This window comes from Anolis carolinensis, chromosome 5 (assembly GCF_035594765.1).
Source record: "Anolis carolinensis isolate JA03-04 chromosome 5, rAnoCar3.1.pri, whole genome shotgun sequence".
Lineage (NCBI taxonomy): Eukaryota > Metazoa > Chordata > Lepidosauria > Squamata > Dactyloidae > Anolis > Anolis carolinensis.
Genome location: NC_085845.1, coordinates 164,530,477 through 164,553,984, shown reverse-complemented (window position 1 = coordinate 164,553,984; position 23,508 = coordinate 164,530,477). Strand labels below are relative to the sequence as shown.

At 40.2% G+C, this 23,508-nt stretch overlaps 1 protein-coding gene across 2 annotated transcripts in view; it reads right to left on the bottom strand.

The window, feature by feature from the left end:
* Positions 1-23,508, bottom strand: part of elk3 (ETS transcription factor ELK3) — a 59,115-nt gene that overhangs the window by 12,053 nt on the left and 23,554 nt on the right. For both annotated transcript variants that reach the window (XM_016993738.2, XM_008110837.3), the window contains 3 exons: positions 18,351-18,559; positions 15,894-16,691; positions 2,158-2,280 (listed from right to left, as the gene is read on the bottom strand). In XM_016993738.2, the coding sequence (XP_016849227.1) occupies positions 2,158-2,280; positions 15,894-16,691; positions 18,351-18,557 (1,128 nt within the window). In that variant the 5' untranslated portion in view covers positions 18,558-18,559. The remainder of the gene's footprint in view (positions 1-2,157; positions 2,281-15,893; positions 16,692-18,350; positions 18,560-23,508) is intronic.

Sequence of the window (23,508 nt, the reverse complement as noted above, 5' to 3'; positions counted from 1 at the left end):
CTCCACAGTCCTGTGGCATGGTAGCTCTGCAGTTATATCTTCTCCATTTATTCCAGGTGCTTCCCTAACACAAAGCTGCCCAAGTTTCCTGTTATTAGAAAGCACAGTTTTTCCTGCATCATCCACCTAATCTCAGAGGCCACCATTCTAGATCAGCAACTTAGTTATGGAATTATCTTAGTTATGTAGATAAGTACCATTGTCCCGCTCCCTCTAAACTTACTAGGCAGCAGCCACTACAAGAAACAAGATCTGCTTTTCTGTTGGTTGGGATGCAGCAGATTCACATTTTTACCCACTGCTATAAGTGATCTCCAGTGTGAAAATCACACTAGAGACTGTTCATGGGAGGGGGCAGAAATATAAGTCTGCTGTATCCAAATTGGACAGAATTGGGGGATTTTTATTATCCCTATGTATTCTCTACACCACTGTTTACAAACTCTGGTTTTCCAGATGTTTTAGGCTTCAGCTCCCTGGAGTCCAAAACACCTAGACAAGAGTTTGAGAATCACTGACCTACACTATCAAATATGTAAGGATCATGAATACGAACCACTCACAATTGTGTAACTAGATTACGCATTCATAATTGTGATTGTGAATTCCACCCATAATTTTTAACACTTCACAATTTTAAAATGTCCTTGAAGTTCTCTTCTAATATAGTTTCACATAGGACACACTAGTTCCCGGGAAAATTCTCAAGACTCTTTGACTGACTTCTTTACTGGTGGTTCCAGATTTTCTAACAGCTACGTCAGACAAATTTCTTGTGTAATCATTATGACCTCATATTTCAGGTGAAATGTCATAAGTGCTGTTTTGTCATGCACGGACAATGTTGGCATTTGTATTGTCACTAGCTGTAACAAGAATACAATACACCCATTTATTAGTACAGAGATCCCAGCAAAGTAGATATGCTCTTGAGTATTATTTCCTTAACATAAAATTTGGTACAGAGGGGAAAATGACATGAAAAGACTAGGGATAGTTTCCTATAACACAAGCAGTTCAACACACTTCAGCAAACTTTTATTCAAAATTAAGAAAAAGATATATGAAACTAAACAACATACTAGGTGAACATTGGATAACTAAACAAAAAAAGAACTCTACAGAAAGCATTTGAAGGACTCTAAAAAGGCATCTAGGAGTACTGTTTTCTCTCATCAGCCTAAACTTTCCTTACGATTTCTATTTTAGGTTCAAAATGTGTAGATCTATGCTTTAACAACATGTTGGAAATAGTGTAGTAGAGTTATGCGCTTAGTTGTTCAGTTATTCACATGCTCACTAAAAGGGGCACTGCTGTTTAGACTGCCTATTCTTAATGGTGCGGCAAGCACAAACAGCTGCAATTGGATCAGTTCGCATAAAATCCTGTTCTTCCCCAGTTCATTCTTTATTGCTTCATTTACAACAGGTACACTGCCACAACCTGACAATGAAAATCCATGTTCCGCCAGTCTTTTTTTTTTTTTTTACCATCCTCTCAATGGGATACTTCTAAAAGCTTTCCAGCTAGACAAAGGAAGCAGGGCTGGACACATCCAAAAAGAAGCTTCACTATTATGAGAATTTGTTGACTATATGTGTACTATATTGATTAAGCGGAAGTTAATGAATTAATGATTGAGCAATGCTACCTGGTGCTCTGATGACAGGGATTATTTCCCTCCAGAAAATAAAGAGGTAGCACCATACAACCTGGAACACACCAATATGGTATGTTTCCAGAAGCTAAGCAGAGTCAGCTTTGGTCAATACTTGGCTGGGAGATCTCTAGGCAACATCAGGGATCTCTGGAAATAGCTAGAAAAGAATCCTGCTTTAAAACCAATACAATCCTCACCAGTAAGAGTTGAAAATCTTTGGCTAGATGAGAACTGATGGAATACCTTAGTACAAGGCAGCTTCCTTTGTTCCTATGACCAAGTCCTATATTTTGGAAATTCATTTGTCTTTAAGTTTTTGTTCACAAGAAGTTGAGGTATTTCTTTCATTTATTCATTATTTCATTCATTTCATGCAATGCATCTGTTTCTTTGTTCATATTGGTTAACACTACCCCGAAACTTTTCATTAACGCACGTGGTTATCTGCTCAGAGACACCAGCTTGGAAGCATACAGCCATCATTGGACCAACCTACCTGGAACAAGGTGTTGGGTCCTTGCAGCCTGGCAGGACTCAAAGGAGCAACAGGACTCAGGCTGCTCCAGAAGTGAATGCTAGAAAGCAGTGGACTTGGGGTCAACAGCAATCCATTGGGGGTCTGCAAGAGAAAAGAAACAAAATAGATATTCCATCTTTCCGCCTTCTTCGATTTAGTCATTTCTTGATGCACATTGCGGTGTGAAATGATCCACAACTTTTCGCTTTCCTTCTTAAACATTTTTTTTAGCTTTCTCAGGAGTGTGTTGAAGAGAGGCTTCCAGTCACAAAACTTCATAATTTACCCAACTGCTTTAGAGGAGGAAAATGAAATTAATCTAAGCAGGTTGCTTTTCTTATGCAAGCGGAAGCATGAGAAGTATTATAGAACAGTGGTTCTTAACCTTTGGCTATGATGTCTTCACAAGGGATCCATGAAGGCTTGAAGAAATATTATGAACTTTTACAGAAATAGAAAAGTAAGATAGGTACACAGGAGAAAGGGATTCATAAAATACCACAAGCATGCATTTTGCCCCCAAATGTTTCCCTCCAAATAAACCCCTCCTACCATTTGTTTTTGTCAGCCCTTTTGTAAAAGGGTGGAAAACCCCAGAATGTGAGAAGGAAGAGAAAGAAGGAAGGTGTGGGGAAAAGGCTGCTGGCAGTGCCTCCTGCTTCATATGACTGTGCAACCCAGGTGCAACCAGAGAGAGAACTGACCAGGAAGATTGGCACCGAGACCATTTTCCATTTACTTTTCTGCCTCGTGGCTACCAGTCCCAAGGGTGGCACCTCTGCCCCTTGGGCCACAACTCTCTCCCTTTTGCCCTTCCAGCCTCACAAAGAAAAATGATGAGGTAGAGAGGGAGGAGGAAGAGGAGAGAGATGTATTGTGAAAGGCTTTCATGACCGGAATCACTGGGTTGCTTTGAGTCTTTTGGGCTGTATGGCCATGTTCCTGAAGCTTTCTCTCCTCAAAACAACCCAGAAGAGAGGGAGTTTCATAGCTTCACTAGCCCTAGCAGCAATAGCATGGCCTCTCTCCCCTTTCTTCTGCCCACTGCCTTGGCTGGTTCTTCTCCAGTTCTTCCAGGAACAAATAAAGAAGCAAGAAAAGGCCCATGTGGAAAAGATGCCTTGGCCAAACAAGTCCCCACAGTCCCAGCTGGACACTGCTCTTTTCTTGCTATTTCTCTTGATTCCTCCCTTTCCTTCTGCTCAGCTGTTTGCTAACAAGCTCCAGCAGTGTATGTCATGATGCTCCCCTGAAGCCATGCTCGGCTGGGTCCCTGCAAACCACACTCACCTTTCAGCTCTTTCCTCTCCCCTCTACACAGTCATTAATGTGCAGAATAGCAGGTTCTGGGACTACTGGTATGTAGAATCAAAATGGAGAATAGCAAGAGGAAGGCAGGTGAGTTGGCTAGGACACCTAACCAGTGATAGTAGATGGCAGTAGCAGAAGTAGCTGCAACTTTAGAACAGAGAAAGACATGTTCTGGATGTCGTTGAGTGAGGGAGTGTATTATGTATGTGAGTGACTATGTGCATGTGTTCACATCAATGGTTCTACATTCAGGACCCCCCCCCCCCCCCCCCCCCCCCCCCGTTCACATCAAAGTAGTGCATGGAGTGGAAGAATGAGAAGCAAGTTCAATCCCGCTACATCTTAGGCCTACCCAAAAATGGATGGTTTTTTTACACACCCAAAAAGCAAAGTCCCAAACCACACAGCAGTGGAGATACATCACAGAGGACTTGGGTGGCTGAAAAGTGCAGGGGAGGACAATGAGAGAAAGGTAATCAGCTCAAATGGCAGTTTTAAAAAAAAAATACTTTTTCCATGGCTGTCGGCAAATGACGTCAATACAACAGACCCTTAAAGACAAATGTGTTTCACCCACGAGCTACAGCTACTTCCTGTTGCCATGGCTGCCTTGCACCAGGCAATTCAGAAAGACCAACTTCTCCTGCCCTTTGTTTTCAGTGGAGAGCAGTAACTACAGGGACTCTGCCTCTGGAGTAGTCTCAGATCCCATGCCAAAAACAAAAGTAGGAGCAAAATCAGTTGAACTTCCATGGTTCACTTGCTTTTCCCATTCCTTCTCCTTTAGACGGGGGTGGAGTTGGGGCTCATATTGGGTACCACAAAATACTTGGATTGGATAGGTTAAGATTGGGTTGGAAGGTCAAATTTGGCCCAATGATCATACTGACTTTCTACTGTCCAATTATGCAGGTAAACAGGTAATGAATTTAGGATCACCATCTTCCAAACTTGGCCTGGGTGAATTTTTCCACGCTCACTGGTTGCTATTTTCAATAGCATGACTCACAAATAAAGCTGAGATTTCTCATGCAAGCAACCCATAGCTCAGAAAACAACTGTCAGGTCATTTTTAAAAAAACTGCAAACTCTCAGGCTTTGTACCCAAAATAACTATGTTCCCTTTTTTAGTATTGCAAAGCACGTTGATCATTACTCAGTGTTAACTGTTCTATCCTGTGTCTTTGGCAAAAGCAGAACATAGCTCTAGCCACCCTAATAAACAAGATCTCTGAATCTTCTTGTTTTATATGGAACTAGCTGTGCCCGGCCACGCGTTGCTGTGGCGAAGTCTGGTGGCCTGGGAAATAAAGTATTGAGGAATTGGTGGTAGTTAAGGTCAAGGGTAAAGGTTTTCCCCAGACATTAAGTCCAGTCGCGTCTTACTCTGGAGGTTGGTGCTCATCTCCATTTCTAAGCCGAAGAGCCGGCGTTGTCCGTAGACTCCTCCAAGGTCATGTGGGATGACTACATGGAGAGGCGTTACCTTCCCGCCGGAGCAGTACCTATTGATGCACTCACATTTGCATGTTTTCGAACTTCTGGGTTGGCAGAAGCTGGAGCTAAAAGTGGGGGCTCTCTCCGCTCCCCCAATTCAAACCTGTGGCCTTTCAGTCCAGAAGTTCAGCAGCTCAGCGCTTTAACACGCTGCGCCATCAGGGGATATTATTTCCTAAAGGTTGTGAATATACAATATTTCTGATTGGGTTTTTTTTGTTTGTTGGAGGCAAGTATGAATGCTGCAATTAGGAAAAATGATTAGGATGTAATGGCCTTGCAGCTTTAAAGCCTGGCTGTTTCCTCCCTGAGTGAATTTTTTGTTGGGAGGTGTTAGCTGGCCCTGGTTGTTTCCTGTCTGGAATTCCCTTGTTTTCAGAGTGGTGTTGTTTGCGATATTTTATGTGCTTCTACTGTCTGTGGCCCTGAGAAAACAGAGGATTTTCCAGACTTTGATGATGGGAATACTTTGTTGGGAGGTGTTCGCTGGCCCTGATTGTTTCCTGTCTGGAATACCCTTGTTTTCAGAGTGATGTTGTTTGCGATATTTTATGTGCTTCTACTTTCTGTGGCCCTGAGAAAACAGAGGATTTTCCAGACTTTGATGATGGGAATACTTTGTTGGGAGGTGTTCGCTGGCCCTGATTGTTTCCTGTCTGGAATACCCTTGTTTTCAGAGTGATGTTGTTTGCGATATTTTATGTGCTTCTACTTTCTGTGGCCCTGAGAAAACAGGATTTGCCAGACTTTGATGATGGGAATACTTTGTTGGGAGGTGTTAGCTGGCCCTGATTGTTTTCTGTGTGGAATTCCCCTATTTATTTACTGTCCTGGTTTTAGAGATTATATTGTTCTGCATTATTCTATCCCAGTAATTATTTCATATTAAAGAAGAATCTCACTTATCCAACATTCGCTTATACAATGTTCTGGATTATCCAACGCAGTCTGCCTTTTCATAATCAATGTTTTTGTAGTCAGTGTTTTAAATTCATTGTGATATTTTAGTGGTAAATTTTTAAATACAGTACAGCAGAGTCTCACTTATCCAACATAAACGGGCCGGCAGAACGTTGGATAAGCGAATATGTTGGATAATGAGGAATTAAGGATAACCCTATTAAACATCAAATTAAGTTATGATTTTACAAATTAAGCACCAAAACATCATGTTAGACAACAAATTTGTCAGAAAAAGTAGTTCAGTACACAGTAATGCTATATAGTAATTACTGTATTTATGAATTTAGCACCAAAATATCATGATATATTGAAAGCATTGACTACAAAAATGCATTGGATAATCCAGAACGTTGGATAAGCGAGTGTTGCATAAGTGAGACTCTACTGTAAATACTACATAGCATAACTGCGCATGGAACTACTTTTTCTGTCAAATTTGTTGTATAATATGATGTTTTGTTGCTTAATTTGTATAACGATTACCTAATTTGATGTTTAATTGGCTTTTCCTGAATCCCTTCTTATTATCCAACATATTCACTTATCCTGCCGGCCTGTTTACGTTGAATAAGTGAGACTCTACTGTATATTTCTAATCTTATATTATCTGTTTAAAAGTGGATTATCTGAGGCCCCTTCTTCACAGCTGTATAAAATGCACACTGAAGTGGATTATATGGTAGTGTGGAGTCAAGATAATCCAGTTCAAGGCAGATAATATAAGATTATAAATGGGTTATATAGCTGTGTGGAAGGGCCTTGAGTCTACACTGCCATATAATCCAGTGCAAATTAGATAATCTGTGGAAGAAGACTCAGTGAGGCCTAAATCTGCCTGTCCCCCAACTGAAACCTGGCTGTCCCTTGGTTGCTAGGCAACCAAGTGGGCAGAGATTAGCTCTCTAAACTGGCAGCAATTGGATAAAAAAATTATTGCTCTCCCTCTAATTAGGACTTTATTTTTCTTTTCTTTTGGTTGTATCAACCTTGAGGCGTGGATGATGGGTTGTGTTGTCAAATTTTGAGGTTGGCGGGCCTGTAGTTTTGTTGTTTTTGAATTGCCGTGATGCCATCACTCTTTTATATATATAGATTTGAGCATAGATATTTTTCAGTCAAGCAGAAGTAGCTGGACAAGAACTCCAGACTGATTGTTATGTGTTGAAATCCACAGAGGCAGGATGTCACAGGACAGGGATGGGTTTCATACCTTCCTAGGAGAGCAAATGTGTGTAAATTTACAGTGTTTAACACAACGTTAATTGTCCATATGGAAAACCAGAGCTTTTTCCTAATGAAGAATTTTTTAAAATAATAATTTACTTCAGTTCAATCATGTTCATCTGTTTAGGGTTTACAGGAGGGGTTGGTTTGGAATCTGACATGCTTGAAGAATATGTGCTTTTCAATCTCCCTCATCTTCACTGGACTGCTGAAATTCCACATCCTTCCTCTTCATATGTTTAAGAGGTGCCACAAACACACACTTCCTTTCTTTCCGGGTGGCTGCCCAGTTCCCAGATTACTTCTGACATAGTCTGGAAACCCTGATGAGATTTAGCATTTATTTTGTGTAGGAAATGTCTCAATACACCCACATATGACATGTTGACAAGTGCTTATTCCCCATGGCCACAAAAATTACTTTTTTAAACTTCAGTTAACCAACTAGCATGCCCACATGATGGTTCCGGTTTATTCAAATGGAATTAAATGAAAAACAGGGTGTGTACTACTTTTGCTAAAAGTTTCATAAATAGTTGCTTTAATTTACATTAAGGTTATGTGTAACTAATGTATTTGCCATATGAAACTGGTACAGGCTCAGTATATCAGAAAGTTAAGGTGGAATTAGTCTGTATGTTAATTTGTGGAACTGACAATGTTAAAACCATAAAATTGCCATTTCACCCAGAGTCAGCAGCTGCTGCCAAGTGTGATGCAGAACCTACTCTCTCATGAGTGATCATTCATTTATAATTTGATACTATCCTTAGATGGCTGGAAATCCAATCAGAAACCATCTAGGTAGCAGTGGTTGAAAGTCTGGTATGGAAGGGACAAGTGATCAAACAAAATTTGACCCATGTAGTATTTAGTTCTGCTCTATCCATCACTTCCAGCTACTTCTCTGGTATTGATGTTAATCTTCTGTATCTTTGTGATTTCTCCAGCCTCCAGTCCCCAAGTTGAAAATCAGCAATTGATGCATAACTGGGTTCCCAAAAGAAAAATAATGACTAGAATTCTGTTAGTCAATTATGATGTCTACGTTGCTGTGAGTGATAGCCCTGCAGTTCCAAAACGTTGAACTCCTTTCCCTTTCCCTCTCAAGATCTTCTCTGGATCCTTAAGGTCATCCCTATGTGGACCAGTAGATAAGTTGTGTTGTACATCTGCTGTGCTAAGCATGACACGACTCTCTACTGAGACACTTGTAATAAAAATAATAAAAAGTATAAGTTTATCAAAACACAGTAAGATAACTAATTAACCCCTGAACTATTAATCATTCACAAAACACTATTAAATTTATTCACCTGACTGACAAATCTTTCTCTATGCCATTATTCTCCTACATGCCTTTTTCAGAGATAAGCTTCAATTTTGTTATCCTTTCTCCCACATAGATCTTCCCCCTTCCTGTCACAGTAGTGACTGGCAGCAAACAGGCTTCCTTACTCCCTCCATTCACGGTTAAGGCTTAGGACACCATAACTTCTTTGTATTCTCATTTGCAATCCTGGTACTATTGTCATGACCACAAATGACCTGAAAATCTCCCATTAAAGTCAGTCAGCCATCCCACATCAATGCTGGATGATGTGACCAACCCCCTCCCATCAGCACGTAATGCTGCAATGAAGAGTTGTGATAGTTTTGCTTATTGGGATAATGACATCACTTTTAAATGTGATTGTCATCCTATAGAAATCTGGTATTTGTAGTTTGGTGAAGAACCTAGACTTTTCTACAAGAGAGCTCAAGTACTGTAGCTCAAGGAAGTACACTAGAATTCTTTAGCAAAGCAATCAAAATAGTACACCAAACTACAGTGCTCCCTCACTTATTGCGGGGGTTCCGTTCCAGCACCTCCCACGATAAGTGGAAATCCGCTAAGTAGGGACACTATTTTAACTTTAATATTTATATATTATTTTAATTGTTATGTGGCCTTTCTCCCCCTTGCAAGCCCCGGGGAGCTAGTGAACCCTTCCCTACCAGCGCCGGATGGGCCCTTGCTCTGGGCCTGTCATGTTGCCCTGGCTGCCTCTGCTCCTCCAGCCAGGGAAGGTGAGAGATTGAAGGCTGGTGGCGGTAGCAAGAGCCTGGAAGAGGCGGCCAGGTCCGGCTTCTGCCGCCGCTCCAGCCGGACCACGCCGGGAAACGTGAAGGACTCGGAAGAGGGGGCAGAGTCCTCCACGAGTCCCGCCCCCTCTTCTAAGTCCTCCACATCTCCCGGCATGGCTCAGCTGGAACGGAGGCAGAAGCCAGACCTGGTCGCTTCTTCCAGGCTCTTGCTGCCACCGCTGGCCTTCACTCTCTCACCCACTCTCCCTCGCTCACTCATCACTGTATTTAGGATTTCAAAGGATGGAGCCATGAGAGTGAAAATTGAACCAAACCACTATAACTATGTAATGCAGACACAATCCAACTGCATGGAAAATTATACAATTCTATACATCATCTACAAATTAAATCATATGAAATCCAGCTAAGAATTATACTGAATATGTATGTATAGGAACAAAAATCTATTAAGAATATTACACAAATATAGGATCAGCAGCATCTGGTTTGAAAGCAGTACAGTGTTCCCTCACTTATTACGGGGGTTACGTTCCAGGACCACGCGCAATAAGTGAAAATCCGCAAAGTAGGGACACTATATTTATTTCAATATTTATACTTTATTTTAGCAGTTACAATATACAGTACATTGGCAGAGAAAAAGAATGGAAGCTAAATAACCCTTTTTTATTTCAAATCCTTCCCTACCCCCCCCTCTATCTTTATTTCTCCCTCCCCCCCTTCCAAAACCCATGAAACATCGAAAATACCATGATAAATGGTCTACATTAATATTTATTAATATTTATTGGAAACCCATGAAACAATGAGGGCGTGAAAAGCAAACCACGAAATAGCGAGGGAACACTGTACATGTAAAAAGGATTTGGGGGTCTTAGGACTCCAAACTAACCATGACTCAACAATGTGATGCAACAACCAAAAAGCAAATGCATTTCTGGGCTGCACAAGCAGAGTGTTCAGCTCAATAGAGGTAGTAGTGTCACTCTCTTTTGCTTTGGCCATAGAATCATAGAATAATAGAGTTGGAAGAGACCACATGGGCCATCTAGTCCAACCCCCTGCCATGCGGGAAAAACACAAAGTACTGCTGATAGATGGTCATCCAGCCTCTGTTTAAAAGCCTCCAAGGATGGAGCTTCCACCACACTCCAAGGCAGAGAATTCCATTGTTGAACAACTCTTATAGTCAGGAAGCTCTTCCTACTGTTCAGGTGGAATCTCTTTTCCTGTAATTTGAACCCATTGCTCCGACTAGTTTCCAGGGCAGCAGAAAACCAGCCATCTCCCTCTTCCTTATGACATCAAACCTTACCTGGACTACACTGTCTCCATTTCTGGGCACTGCAGTTCAATGAAAGATACTGACAAGCTGAAGCATGTCCAGAGGACAGCAACCGAGATCATCAAAGGTGTGTAAACCAAACCCTAAATGGAACACCTTAGGGAGCAGGGGTTATGTTTAACTTGGCAAAGAGGAGACTATATGCTAGATGAATCATCTGTAAATATCGGAAGGGATGGAATGAGGAAGATGGACTGAGCATGTTTTCTGCTTCTCCAGATACTAACAGGAATCAATGGATTAAAATAATAAGAAAATACCTTCCAGGTTTTTTTGTAACACTGCAAGCTTCCTGACAGTAACAGGTTCCCAAATTAAAGCCTTCTACTGCTTAAACCAACAGGGAAAGACAGTTGCATATATGCTCACTCTACCCTTAAGGAGTCAACTTTTTTTATTTGGAACACTAGAAAACAGTTAATGATTAAAGGAAACAACCTGACCTAAACATGTCATTCCATATTTTGTTTGAGAAAGGCCACAGTGTCAGCAACACAAAATATGTAATTAATCTGCTATCAGTGTACATTGTTCTGACAGTTGCCAACTAGTTAAGATTTTTTAAAAATAGCCTGACCTGGTTTATTTTTTCTTTTAAATGCAATTAGAAAGCCAATGTATTCACAGCATGAGTTGGCAAGCTGCTGTAATCAAAACTCTCATTTACAACCTCTGCTATTGGGGTCAGTTTAAAAGTTGGTAACTCTTAGATATTAGATATTGGTAAAGATTTAAATTACTAACAATAACTCCATTATCCCCATCCCGCTCTTTATAGTTTTTCTTTTTCCTTTTCTTTTACACCCAACTTTTCTTCTTTGTGCATGTGTCAAAAATGTGAATGTTTAATAGTAGTAGTAGTAGTAGTAGTAATAATAATAATAATAATAATAATAATAATAATGATGATGATGATGATGATGATGATGATGATGTTGGTAACTCTTCGCATTAGTTATGTCTGAACTTACCACTTCAAAGCAATTTAACTACACCACAGCTTCTTTCTGGGGACACTTGGGTATCATGACAAGCCAGAAAATAGCTGTCACTGCCACTAGTAGGAGGAGTACTTTAAAAAACCAGAGATCTTCATGTGCCATCTAAATTGAGCAGGACACTTTGATCTGGCTTGCATCTCTCTGAACAAGCTAAAGCAGTGGTTCCCAACCTTTGGGCCTCCAGGTGTTTTGGATTTCAACTCCCAGAAATCTCAGCCTGCTTACTAGCTGTAAGGAACTATGGGAGCTGAAGTCCAAAATACCTGGAGGCACAAAGGTTGAAAACCACTAAGCTAAAGAGAGAACTCAAGACTTGTTTTAGACTCATTTCACTATCTTACACTGGGAGAAATAAGACAGAATACTGGCTCTTGCCAGGTTTGGACATCACATTTAGCGAGCCATAGTCTGAAGGTCCATGAATAGCTTATCCGTTCCTACTGAAAATGAGAAGACCTAGACCAAGGGTCCCCAAACTAAGGCCCAGGGGCCGGATGCAGCCCATCAAAGCCATTTATCCAGCCCCCACGGCACAAGGGCAGAAGGGGGTTGGGCTAAATGACTCTTCTTCTCTTACAACCCTTATTATTATTATTATTATTATTATTATTATTATTATTATTTATTAACATTGAGGCTGGGTGGCCATCTGTCAGGGGTGCTTTGCTTGTGCTTTTGGTGCACAAAAGCAGAAGGGAATTGGACTAAATGGCCCAAAGGGTCTCTTCCAACCCTCTTTTTTATTGTTGTTGTTGTTGTTGTTATTATTATTATTATTATTATTATTATTGTTGTTGTTGTTGCTCAGTGGCCAACTATAGTCCGGCCCTCCAACGGTCCGAAGGATCGTGAACTGGCCCCCTGTTTAAAAAGTTTGGGGACCCCTGACCTAGACTGTATGTGTCAACATTGGTAGATGGCCCTAATGGCCCCTTCCAACTCTAATTGACTATCATTCTGTGTCAGGGAAGACATCCTATGAGACCTCATCACACATATGGCTCTGTTGTGGTTCAGTCTGATGATGATGAAAGGGGATTTGGGGAACAGCAGTTTGTCCCAGGGAATGTTGTTGACTCAGAAAGGCAGGTGGATTCGGGAGCTGAGGATGGCTTGGGAAAACAGACAGAAGGGAATGTGGAAAGTTCTCAGTCGAGAAAGATAAGGATGACTTTCTACAGGAGTCTGAAAATCTTCAACAGAGCTCGGATGGGAGTGAGGGGGATGAATGGTCGTTAGACAGAGATTCCAGATTAAAGTTGAGATCAGGCCTCCATCACAGTGTGAGAATTGTAGGCAGACACGGAGAAACAAGAGTGCACAGGAATGTGTTTATGTCTTGCAAGGAGGGTTAAAAGAGATTTAATTTGGGAAAGATTCCAGTCAGAGCAACCTCGCTTTTGGAGAATCAACTCTTGCCTTGTTCAGGCCTCGTCACATGCCTAGAATCTGTGTTTGGATTACTTTTGAAGCTCATGTATTCATGTTATCTTGGATTTACTGTGCTATTTTGGGGATTTTGGACTAATTTCTATGAAATCATTGAACTGTGTTTAAGGATTACACTTGCATTTGGTTTTTACTTATTTTTCTGCTTTTTAATAAGTTTTGCTATCTTTCTTCAATAAACTAAAAAGACTCAAGCCTGCTGTGGTGGAGTTTGTATGTTGGAGCAAGGTGAACCAGTGCTGGGGTGCGACAGGCTCTGTCCCTATGCCTGCTTCCAAGACAATCTCCAGTGTCCACAAGCCACTACATGGTCAAGTCAGTGGTGGCAGCATGAAAAAAACATGGGTTTACAGGAAGGTTACTTGTTCTGTGAAAGAAGTAGAGGATTACAAGCTCCTCAATGACCAAAAAAAGTGAGTTAGATAGCGATAAGTTAGATGCACATATGTGCAACACACTTAACAAGGCGCCAACCAATGCTATATGGCATTTTATGACTTCATACTATCTAAGATGTTTTACAATTGGATATGATCTAAGGTGTTACAGTCATTTAAAATTGTGTGTTTAAGATTGTAGCAGATATCCAAACATAGTGACTCATTTGCTGTGGCAAGGTATTAATTAAACAACATTCCTCTCTATGCTTGTGGTATAGCCCCAGAGCATCCCAGAAGATCTCGATCCACGATATTAGAACTAACTCCTTTGATCCAGAGGGAATCACTTGAATAATGAATGATAAATAGTTTTAATAGAGCATCTGTAGAAGACAGAGGCTGCAATCCTATGTGCTTTTACCAGGAACTAAGCACCATTGAATTCAATTGAATGTATCCCTAAAGATGAGTACACAGTTTTCTGAGTATATTGTTTTGCAACAGCGACTTTTTGATTGTGTGTCATATGTGGTACTTGCATTCCATTTTTTATTACATCATTTGGACCACATGAACACAAATTAGCACAGGTGACAAGTACTGAACCAAATGTTGCTAGTAAGCTTTTGAATAGACTACAGTTCTAAACTATAGTCAATTTACACCTTGTATACCTGCTGAGAACGGAGAACTGATGTGTCCCACAAGTGAGGGCAACTCCGTGTGGAAGAGCATTCTGTACTGTGGCACCATGTACATACAATGCCCTCCTTTTAGAGGCCTGACTGGTGACAACACTGATGTCGTTCCAATACCAAGGGCAAACACAGATTTTTACTAAGACCTTTGGGACCTTCCTTGATTTCATCCAAATCCACACACGTGTTTGGCTTTAATATGATCTAGTTGGATTCAATTATTTTTACTATTTTAAACTGTTTACATTAATTATATCATATGCTGCCCCTGAGATCATCAGAAAGTGTGGCTGGATGGCTCTTGTGGTCTCTTCCAATTCTATCATTCTTTTTTGTGTGCATGTGCATGTCAGAAGTGACTTGAGAAATTGCAAGTAGCTTCTGGTGTGAGATAATTGGCCGTCTGCAAGGACACTGCCCAGGGGACGCCTGGATGATTGATGTTTTTACCATCCTGTGGGAGGCTTCTCTCATGTCCCTGCATGAGAAGCTAGAGTTTGACAGACGGGAGCTTACCCTGCTCTCTGGATTCGAACCGGCAACTTTTCGGTCGACCAGTCCTGACGGCACAAGGGTTTAACCCATTGCACCACCGGGGGCTCCTATCATTCTTTGAAATAAAGTGTTGTTGATGAAATGATGATGATTTCTTTAGTGATGAAGTCTAACTTCATGATCTCTTGATCTAGCACTAGTAACTCTAGTAGCTTTTATATGCTCAAATCTACTACAGAGAGGCCTGTGCAACAAAAAATTATGATCTTCCAAAATCTTTGAATAGGTTTACAAATTTGTGATTTGCTCTACAAGCTAATGAATGATTGCCTTTCTATAAGTACAATATGTAGTATCAGAAAAATTAGTCAAGCATTCTTCAGTGTATAACTCCAGTCCTTTCATTTATTTGTTCAGTCTTCTGAATATGCTCAAACTACTTTCAGTAGGTTTGTGCTAAAGGCTGCCTGGGTTTATTTAGTTTACAATCCTTCTGGCTACTGTAGTTAGTTTATTCCAACTTTCCACATCCTCTAGATCGGTGGTTCTCAATCTGGGGTGTCCAGATGTTTTTGGCCTACAACTCCCAGAAAACCCAGCCAGTTAACCAGCTGTTAGGATTTCTAGGAGTTGAAGGCCAAAAACATCTGGGAGGCCCAGGTTGAGAACCACTGCTCTAGATGATCTGGAATACAACTCTTATAAACTGGCCTTTCATTCACTGGAGTATATTGGAATCATAGGCCAACACACTGGAGAATATCAAGTTGGGGAAAACGGGTTTATTCTGATCAGGCAGGGAATGCCTGGAGAGGTAAGCAAGGCTGATAGTGCCCCTCTTTAGAATATCCTTTCCAAGCAGATTTAAAACTCATTTAGGTTAAACCCTTATTATTCTCTACGCTTCTGATGTGACTATGCTCTGCCATATTTCTGACTTTATAGATTTTATTGATGCCTTCTGTAATGTTTTTGCTCTTGCTGCTATTTGTTTTGTTTGTGATAACTATGTTATTAAGTTTTATTATTATGTAGTCTGATAGTTTATGATTGTGCAATACTTGAAAGATTTTTAATGGAGGAACTTCTCCTAAGTATATACTGTGTGATGAGTACTGCTCGTTTAGTTTCAAAGCACTTTTTAGCAAATATGTTTGAAGTAGTGAATGGTGCACAGCAACAGAACCCACAAAGAAGAACTTCCCACCTAGAAAAGAAGCTGGGAGAATGAAGAAAGTCACTGGAAATGTTCAGGACTTACCTGGGCAGTGAAGAAAGCAGGAGTCAGAGATCCCGAAGGAAGGGCAGGACTATTGAGAGCAATAGAGCCGAGGTCAGTGCTTGAAAGAACCATTGGAGGTGCTGAGATCTCCAAACCTTTGGGTTTCTTAGCCTTTGGGGGAAGAGAATGCGATTTCACTTTGGATCCTGATGAGAGATTCAGTGGCTCAAGTGAATCAGAATCCTGGCAGCTGGACTCCAAAAAGATGCTTCTGTGTTCTGAAGGGAGGGGTGAAGTAGGAGACAGAGATGGCGACCGAGAGGAAGACGGTGAGGCTGAGGAGATGCTGGCTGCATTGGGCAACATTAATGATGATATCTTTGCAGAGACAGAGGATGCTAAAAAAGCAGAAGCAGCGGCAGCCTCAGAGGTTGACGGCAATGACACTATGGGCCTCATGACTTGCTTGTCTGTTTTGTTAGTCACAAATCTTATAACAGTCCGGACCTCCTCCAAGGGAGTTGTGGCCTCTTCCAATTTCTCCTCTATCTTTTCTGTTTTAATTTGCTTGAGGTTTTCTGGCTGGTTTTGCAGAGAGTTGATGGTGAATGAAGAATATAGCCCTGAATGGATATATTCATTACGGCTTGTGCTTTTCAGGACTGACAGGCCATGCTTGTGTTGTTCTCTGTTCTCAAGAGGTATATTGCAATCGCTGTCCTGCAGCAAAAGGCTCTCCCTGCTGATCTCCACAGCATGAGGATCCATCTTTAAAATGTCAGGGAACGACACAAACTTGTACACAAACTTCTGTCCAATCACCTTCTTGATGATGTTCTGCATAAAACACCAAATCAGGATGAGGGGGGGGAACAGTGCCTTAACAAAGTACAAAACATACAGCTTATCATGCAGAAGGACCGGGCTCAATCCCTAGCAATCCATTTTAAAAGATCTGGTTGGAAAGATCTGAGCCCAAAATTATAGGGAGCTGGGTTTATCTTATCAGAGATTCTAGCACAGAGGAGGAAAACTATGGGAAGTCAAGGGGATACATTAGTTCACTGGGAGATTTTGGAGAGCTGCAACCCCATACTACATGCCTGTGAAGAAAGAAATTGCTACAAGTGTCCTTGAAGCATAGGGAGCATTTTTACTGTATCTTCAGTAGACATACCCCTGGAGATTTTAGACCCAGAAGAAGTTTCTTTTTTTAACAACAGAGTGAAAGTCACGTCCTGTTCACCTCCTGCTTGAAATGCCTTTAGCGGCAATTTCGGGACCACAAAAAACAGCTCTGGGAGCTGCATGACATCCACAGGATGTACTTTGCCCACTCTGCCTTAACCTAAGTCCAGGAGACATAAGAACTACAGGAAAAAAATATCATTAATAAATGACAGTGCCATTTGTGGATGTCTGTACACAGTGAATAAATAAAACCTAGCAACTCCACAGCTTGAATATGCCTCTTATAAAATATTAATGTGTGAAATTATTTCAAAAGCTGAGTGTTGAAATCATTCATCCTTCAATTCAGACAGTTAGGATTTGATGTTGAAAATATACTTCCTGATGTTGCAAATTCACCCTATCTTCAGCTACTTGGTGTTGAAGTGCGATTTAAGAATCACACCAGGAGCAATTAAGCGATACCTTTGTATTAACATATCTAATTTGCTTCTACTTGCTGAGCTGAGACTAAGGCTATCAAGCCTTGTGGAATCTAAACTCCGCCTAGACTAGGGAAATTAGAAATTGCTTAGGAATACCATCACTGTGGTCTAACTTTGTGTCTGCATTGTGGCTGTATTTCTGGGGTCGAGAAAGTTGCATCTGATCTAACCTATCTCCCTTTTGCCCCGCCATTTACTGCTTTTCTTCTCCCTCTTCTTCCAACACAACAGTTCTGCCAGCATTCTGTCAGGAGATCTTTGAAGTAAGCCAAGGGAAGAACATTTCTGCCAGAAGAAAAGACCTGTCCCTAATTCGAATCCCTTACATCTGGCACGCCTTTGAATCACAGTTGCACTGACAACCTCTAATATCTCATTTCTTACTTGTTTCAGATTCCAAGTGAAAGAAATTGACAGAGTCCAGGATTCAATAAGCTGGTTCCTCTGACAGAATTGCTTCTGACAACAAATCCTCTCCATTTACAGCCTGTTCTGCAAACCAAAAATCAGTGAGGGACTGGAAAACCCTCCAAATCTGCTTTCTGAGTGGTGTTGAGGGGCATGGTGGAAAGGAAAAAAGCGCTAACACTCCCAGTAGCATAATATTGAATGTTGATCAAATATTTTAAAATAGGCACTCTAATAAAGGTGCAAATTAATACAAGAGGGGAAAATATGTTTACATTTGTTAAGATGTTCCATTTTCGAAATGGCATGAATTCTCATGGGAGGACATTTGAAAAGAACTTCAGTATACAATATACAGAGTCATTTGCTTTGTTGTTTTTTTTAAAAAAACTATTGAGTTTTGAATATATACCTTATCATAATAGTATCTCAGAGCTCTGCTCAACTTGTCGTAGTTCATATTGGTTTTGTTTTTTCGGAGTCCCCACAACTTTGCCACTTCTTCTGCCTTAAGTAGCTTGAATTCACCATCATTGGATGTCCAGCAAATCAGATGCTCATGTTTCTGGTCAAGAAGCAACTGCAACAGGAACTGCCACAGTGTAATTGCACTCTCCATGCCTACATTGGACACAAAAAAGCGGGGAGAGAAAAGCAACAAAGTTTCACCTTAAAACATTGAAAGTGCATTTCTATGAAAAATCCAAAACACAAAAAGTCAAAATAATGTTCAAAGTACAACATATTCCAAAATAGCTCACTTTAACCTAAATTATCAAAACGCAAGGCTCAAATTCTTTTCAATTCTGTTCATGTTATGTATATACCACTAGATGGCATAAAGCTTCCATGCAATGCTTTGGCTTTTTAAAAAACCATATTTTTTCCTGCAAAAAAAGTTTAAGATCACAGGACACAAGGAACTGTTTGGAGAAGCTACTTTTCAAGACTACTTTTCAAAATGATCACTGGCCAGGCTGGGTGAGCATTCATAACATTGTAACATAGAAATGGAATGCCGAAGCTCTGGCAAAGAGTCTCTCCGCATAATTTTAGTGCCAATAGTCCTTCATGCAATATTCCAAACAGAATTCCCAAACTGTTTGTTGTTCTAATCCAAGTTAATATTACAAGATGAAATACCAGTGAAAAATCTTTAACCAAAATATTTGAAGCACACATATACACATTCAGGTTTATTGATCTGAAGATTTTTCAAATATCAGATGTGCACAATGACCTTATTAAGTACAAAGCCTGTTTGTCCCCATAATCACAACCACCTTGTCAAATGAATTGCTACTATCCCTATCTTATCAATAATAGAGAAGTAATTTCAAAGGATGTCAACTTGAAAGTGCCCTGACCTTAGTTTTTTCCACCTGCCCTGCACTCTTTTGAGAAAGGTCAAGAGAAAAATTGAAAAGATCAACACCAATGTGTTTAAAGTACATTTTTCTAAATTACTACAGTAGCGTTCCACTGACTTCCAAAACACACCAAATACATGAACACTTTCATTTGGTATTTGTATTTCTCCCCCCCGCACCCAATCTTTTATTATTATTATTATTATTATTATTATTATTATTATTATTATTATTATTATTATTATTATTATTATTATGAAGTCCTATTGATTGTTTGACATGGCATGTTTTCTTTTCTCTGGCTTCATCTGCAGGCCAGAGATTTCAAGTTTTGTCCTTACTCTCCATCACACTCACATATCTCTACTTACTAGTGTTAATATAATGCTTAATCCTTCAACGTCAACTCAACATAGCAGCCATATTAAAAGGAGTCCTGAAGAGCAATTGAAAACAAAATGAGCAGTGTTAATTTAAATGAGATGCAAAATGAGTGAGAGAGGAAGGACACTGAACTTAGCATTGCATGTCTATGAGTTTCATGGCTTTCTTTTCTTGACTGAGCAATTTTTAAAAAGTTATACTCAAATAGGTTTTAGGGTCAAAACAAGATTGCAACTTGGAAACCTTTCTGGCTTTGCTGACTAAGAGAATCTAGGGATCCAAAAAGTCAAAATCTTCAACTTGAGGCCTGTGCATTTCACTCTATTTGTGTAGAGTTTCCAAGTTTCATGTCCGATATTTTTATAAATTGATTAATTCAATACCGTGTTTCCCCGAAAATAAGACAGTGTCTTATATTAATTTTTGGCTCCCAAAGATGCGCTAGGTCTTATTTTCAGGGGATGTCTTATTTTTCCATGAAGAAGAATTCACATTTATTGTTGAACAAAAAAATGAACATTTATTATATACTGTACAGTAGTTGTCATCACAAACCAGCATAACCAGACAAATTGTGAATCCTATCAAGAATTTCTTATTACTACCATTATTTCCATGTATATCGTACATACATTTATCGATCCTGCATGCTCTGGTGTTCTGTTCGATGGGCATGCTTCCAAACAAAAACTTTGCTAGGTCTTACTTTTGGGGGAAGCCTTATATTTAGCAATTCAGCAAAACCTCTACTAGGTCTTATTTTCTGGGGATGTCTTATTTTAGGGGAAACAGGGTAAATAAAGCAATGATCCCAAGTCTGTGAGATCTGAACAGAAGTTGCAAGATCTAAGCAAGACTGTTGATGACCATGTGTCATGGAGAGCTCTCATTCATAGGGTTGACATAAACTGAAATGACTTAATGGTAATTAATATCAATCACAAAATATTTGCAAGTTTGAAGTTAGAAGCCACGCTAAGCTTGGGGATTCTAAGAGGTGAAATTCAAAATGGTGACTTCTCCAAGCACATTCATAATTCTATAAAAGACAATTAAAATACATGGACCATTATGAGAGTATCACAGAGCAATGTTTCTCAAACTCTACTTCTCCAGGTATTTTGGATTTCAGCTCCAAAAATCCCAGCCAATTTATCAGCTGTTGGGAATTATGAGAGCTGAAGTCCAAAACATCTGGAGGAACAAAGTTTGAGAAACACTATTAGAGGATGATGGGAAAATGAGTGGCCAGATGAGCCTCCCTGAAAAGTATACTGTGTTAAATTTGCTCCAGTCCTGACAAAGCACCTTATTTCATTACAGTTTTTCTCAGACCCTTTCTCGTGATGTCCCTGGAGCACACTCTGGAGATGATGTTTTTACTCTCCTTGTTCAGTGTCTTCCAGCTAAGACATAGATGGACTGCAGTGTGAGGGGAACCTTTTCCAAAAAAGCCTAGCTTGACATGAGGCAGACAGGAGCTGTTTCCATTCCATTTACATGAAAGAAAGACACTCATATGCTTGCCCAACTCAGAGCTCAGAAAAGTTCATTTTGTGGATCATGGCTCTAGAAAACCACCACCAGTGATGGATGGACTAAACTGGCTGTGGGATTCCCAAAGTTTTAGCCCAAACAATTCACTTTTCAAAATTCTGGATGAAATGTTCTTCCTTTGGGTAGATTACAGATCCAGCAGAGCAAATACCCTTCCATGTGGGAAACAGGGAAAGCTCTTCCATCTATCACACATCTGACCAAAGAAGAAAATGAACTGGATGGAATAGTTTGGTATTCATGATATCTGCAAAAGCAATCACGTCTACTCCTTCCAACTAGGAATGTGTGTCTGTGTGCATGCAACTGTCTATATGCTTACCCAGAGGAAATGCTGTGCTTTTCACACCATCTCTTTTTCAGATGGCTTAACAAAGTTCTCTGATATTGCTGTACGAATGTTCATTTATCACCACGGGATCTCGATTCTGTCTAGCAGCACTTTTTTCCTGGGCTGAATGACGTCGGGCATTGTTTCATTCTCATTAGCACTCCGCTTCCTCTATTTCTGCAGGCTGCAGGCAGGAAATGGGAAAAGGGACCAGAGGAAACCTGGCCTTCTACATCTGTCCTTGTTTGTAAAATCAGCTCTGGTTTTATTTTGCTAAACAGCACACGTTTCACTTAACTCTTAAAATGCCAGTTCAGTTTCTAGAAAAATTATATTTTTAAGGGTAACATAGCAATAGTTTCTTATAGATCTGGAAGGGTATCTATACAAGATTTTTAAGCACTAAAAACTAAACATAAGGCAAAGTACAAAGAATATTTTATCAGATTTCATGCCTTATTGAAAAAGTTAACTGAACAATATACATACAGGTTCCTAGTTTCTATTTCGATAGATTTGCAGAATTGATATGGAGGGTCAACTTTCTAAAGTACCATCCAGCTTAATGTCCAGATGGATGGTTACATTAATCTGCTGCACCAAGAAGGTGTCTTATGGTACTTTAAGAGCTATAACATTTATTGTGATAAAAGCTTTCATCAGCTTAAATCCAATTCAGAATTATTATGATTATGATTACTGATGCTGATAATACCGGTGGCGCAATGGGTTAAACCCTTGTGCCGGCAGGAGTGCTGACCGAAAGGTTGGCGGTTTGAATTTGGGGAGTGGGGTGAGCTCCCATCTGTCAGCAATAGCTTCCTATGCAGAGACACGAGAGAAGCCTCCACAGGGTGGTAAAACACCAGGGTATCCCCTTGCAGACGCCCAATTCCCTCACGCCACAAGCGACTTGCAGTTTTTCAAGTTGCTCCTGACATGAAAAAAATGCAGTTTAAATTTGTAGACAAGAGCTGGAAAACCACAGATCTAACTTAGCCCTTGAGTCCCTTACTATCTTTTCAGTCTAATTTACCTCACTTTTGCCTTGAGGTTTTTGGGGATATATATATATATATATATGCGCAATAAAAATATATAATGCTCACAATTTTTACACATGCTGTTTCTTATAGTCTTTGGATGCTAACAGCTAAATGCAGTGAACATTCTCTCTACAGATCCATGTGGTGCCTGTTTATATCTAATCAATCATTCAATGTGAGAATACATGGACCATTTAACAACTCCCTTTAGGTTATAATAGCTTATCTTTGGCCAGAATCCTATGAATATTCACCTTAAAGTGAGCCCATTAACAGACTCCTGGCCAGATAAGTGGAATCAATGCACTGTTAGGTGGAAAACTACTAACATGCAAAGAGTGAACAGCTTGTTGGGATTATTTGTTCATGTGGGAATTAAATTGCAAAGCTGGCTATATTCATTCAGTGCATACCATTGTGATAATCTTCATACACAAGAAGCTTCCAGTCATACCGATCCATTCCAGTAAGGGTAAATCCATATTGGATATATAGATCTTGAGTACATACTCCAGAGATGTTTTAAAAAATCACCTCCGTGCCCACATGAGCCTTTGGCCTTAAGAGGAAAGACCAGCGCAGATGAGAGCTTTTCACGAATTGCTTCCCCTTGTTGCAGCAGACAGCAATCCTATCTTTCTGGGTTTCTACAAGGGAGATGTTTTCCAGGGTTGGTTTCACAACAATTGTCCAAGAGATAAGTTCTCACTATGATACATGAAAATTGCATGCAGCTGCCACAGGACAAAACATCTACCACTGGCTGCATATGTGGGTATCTCACTCCATCCATACCAGTGGATAAGATACTAGTGATTAGTGGGTTTTAGTGCACAGAACACATGAAATCATAAAATCTCAGAGTTGTAAGAGATTACAACT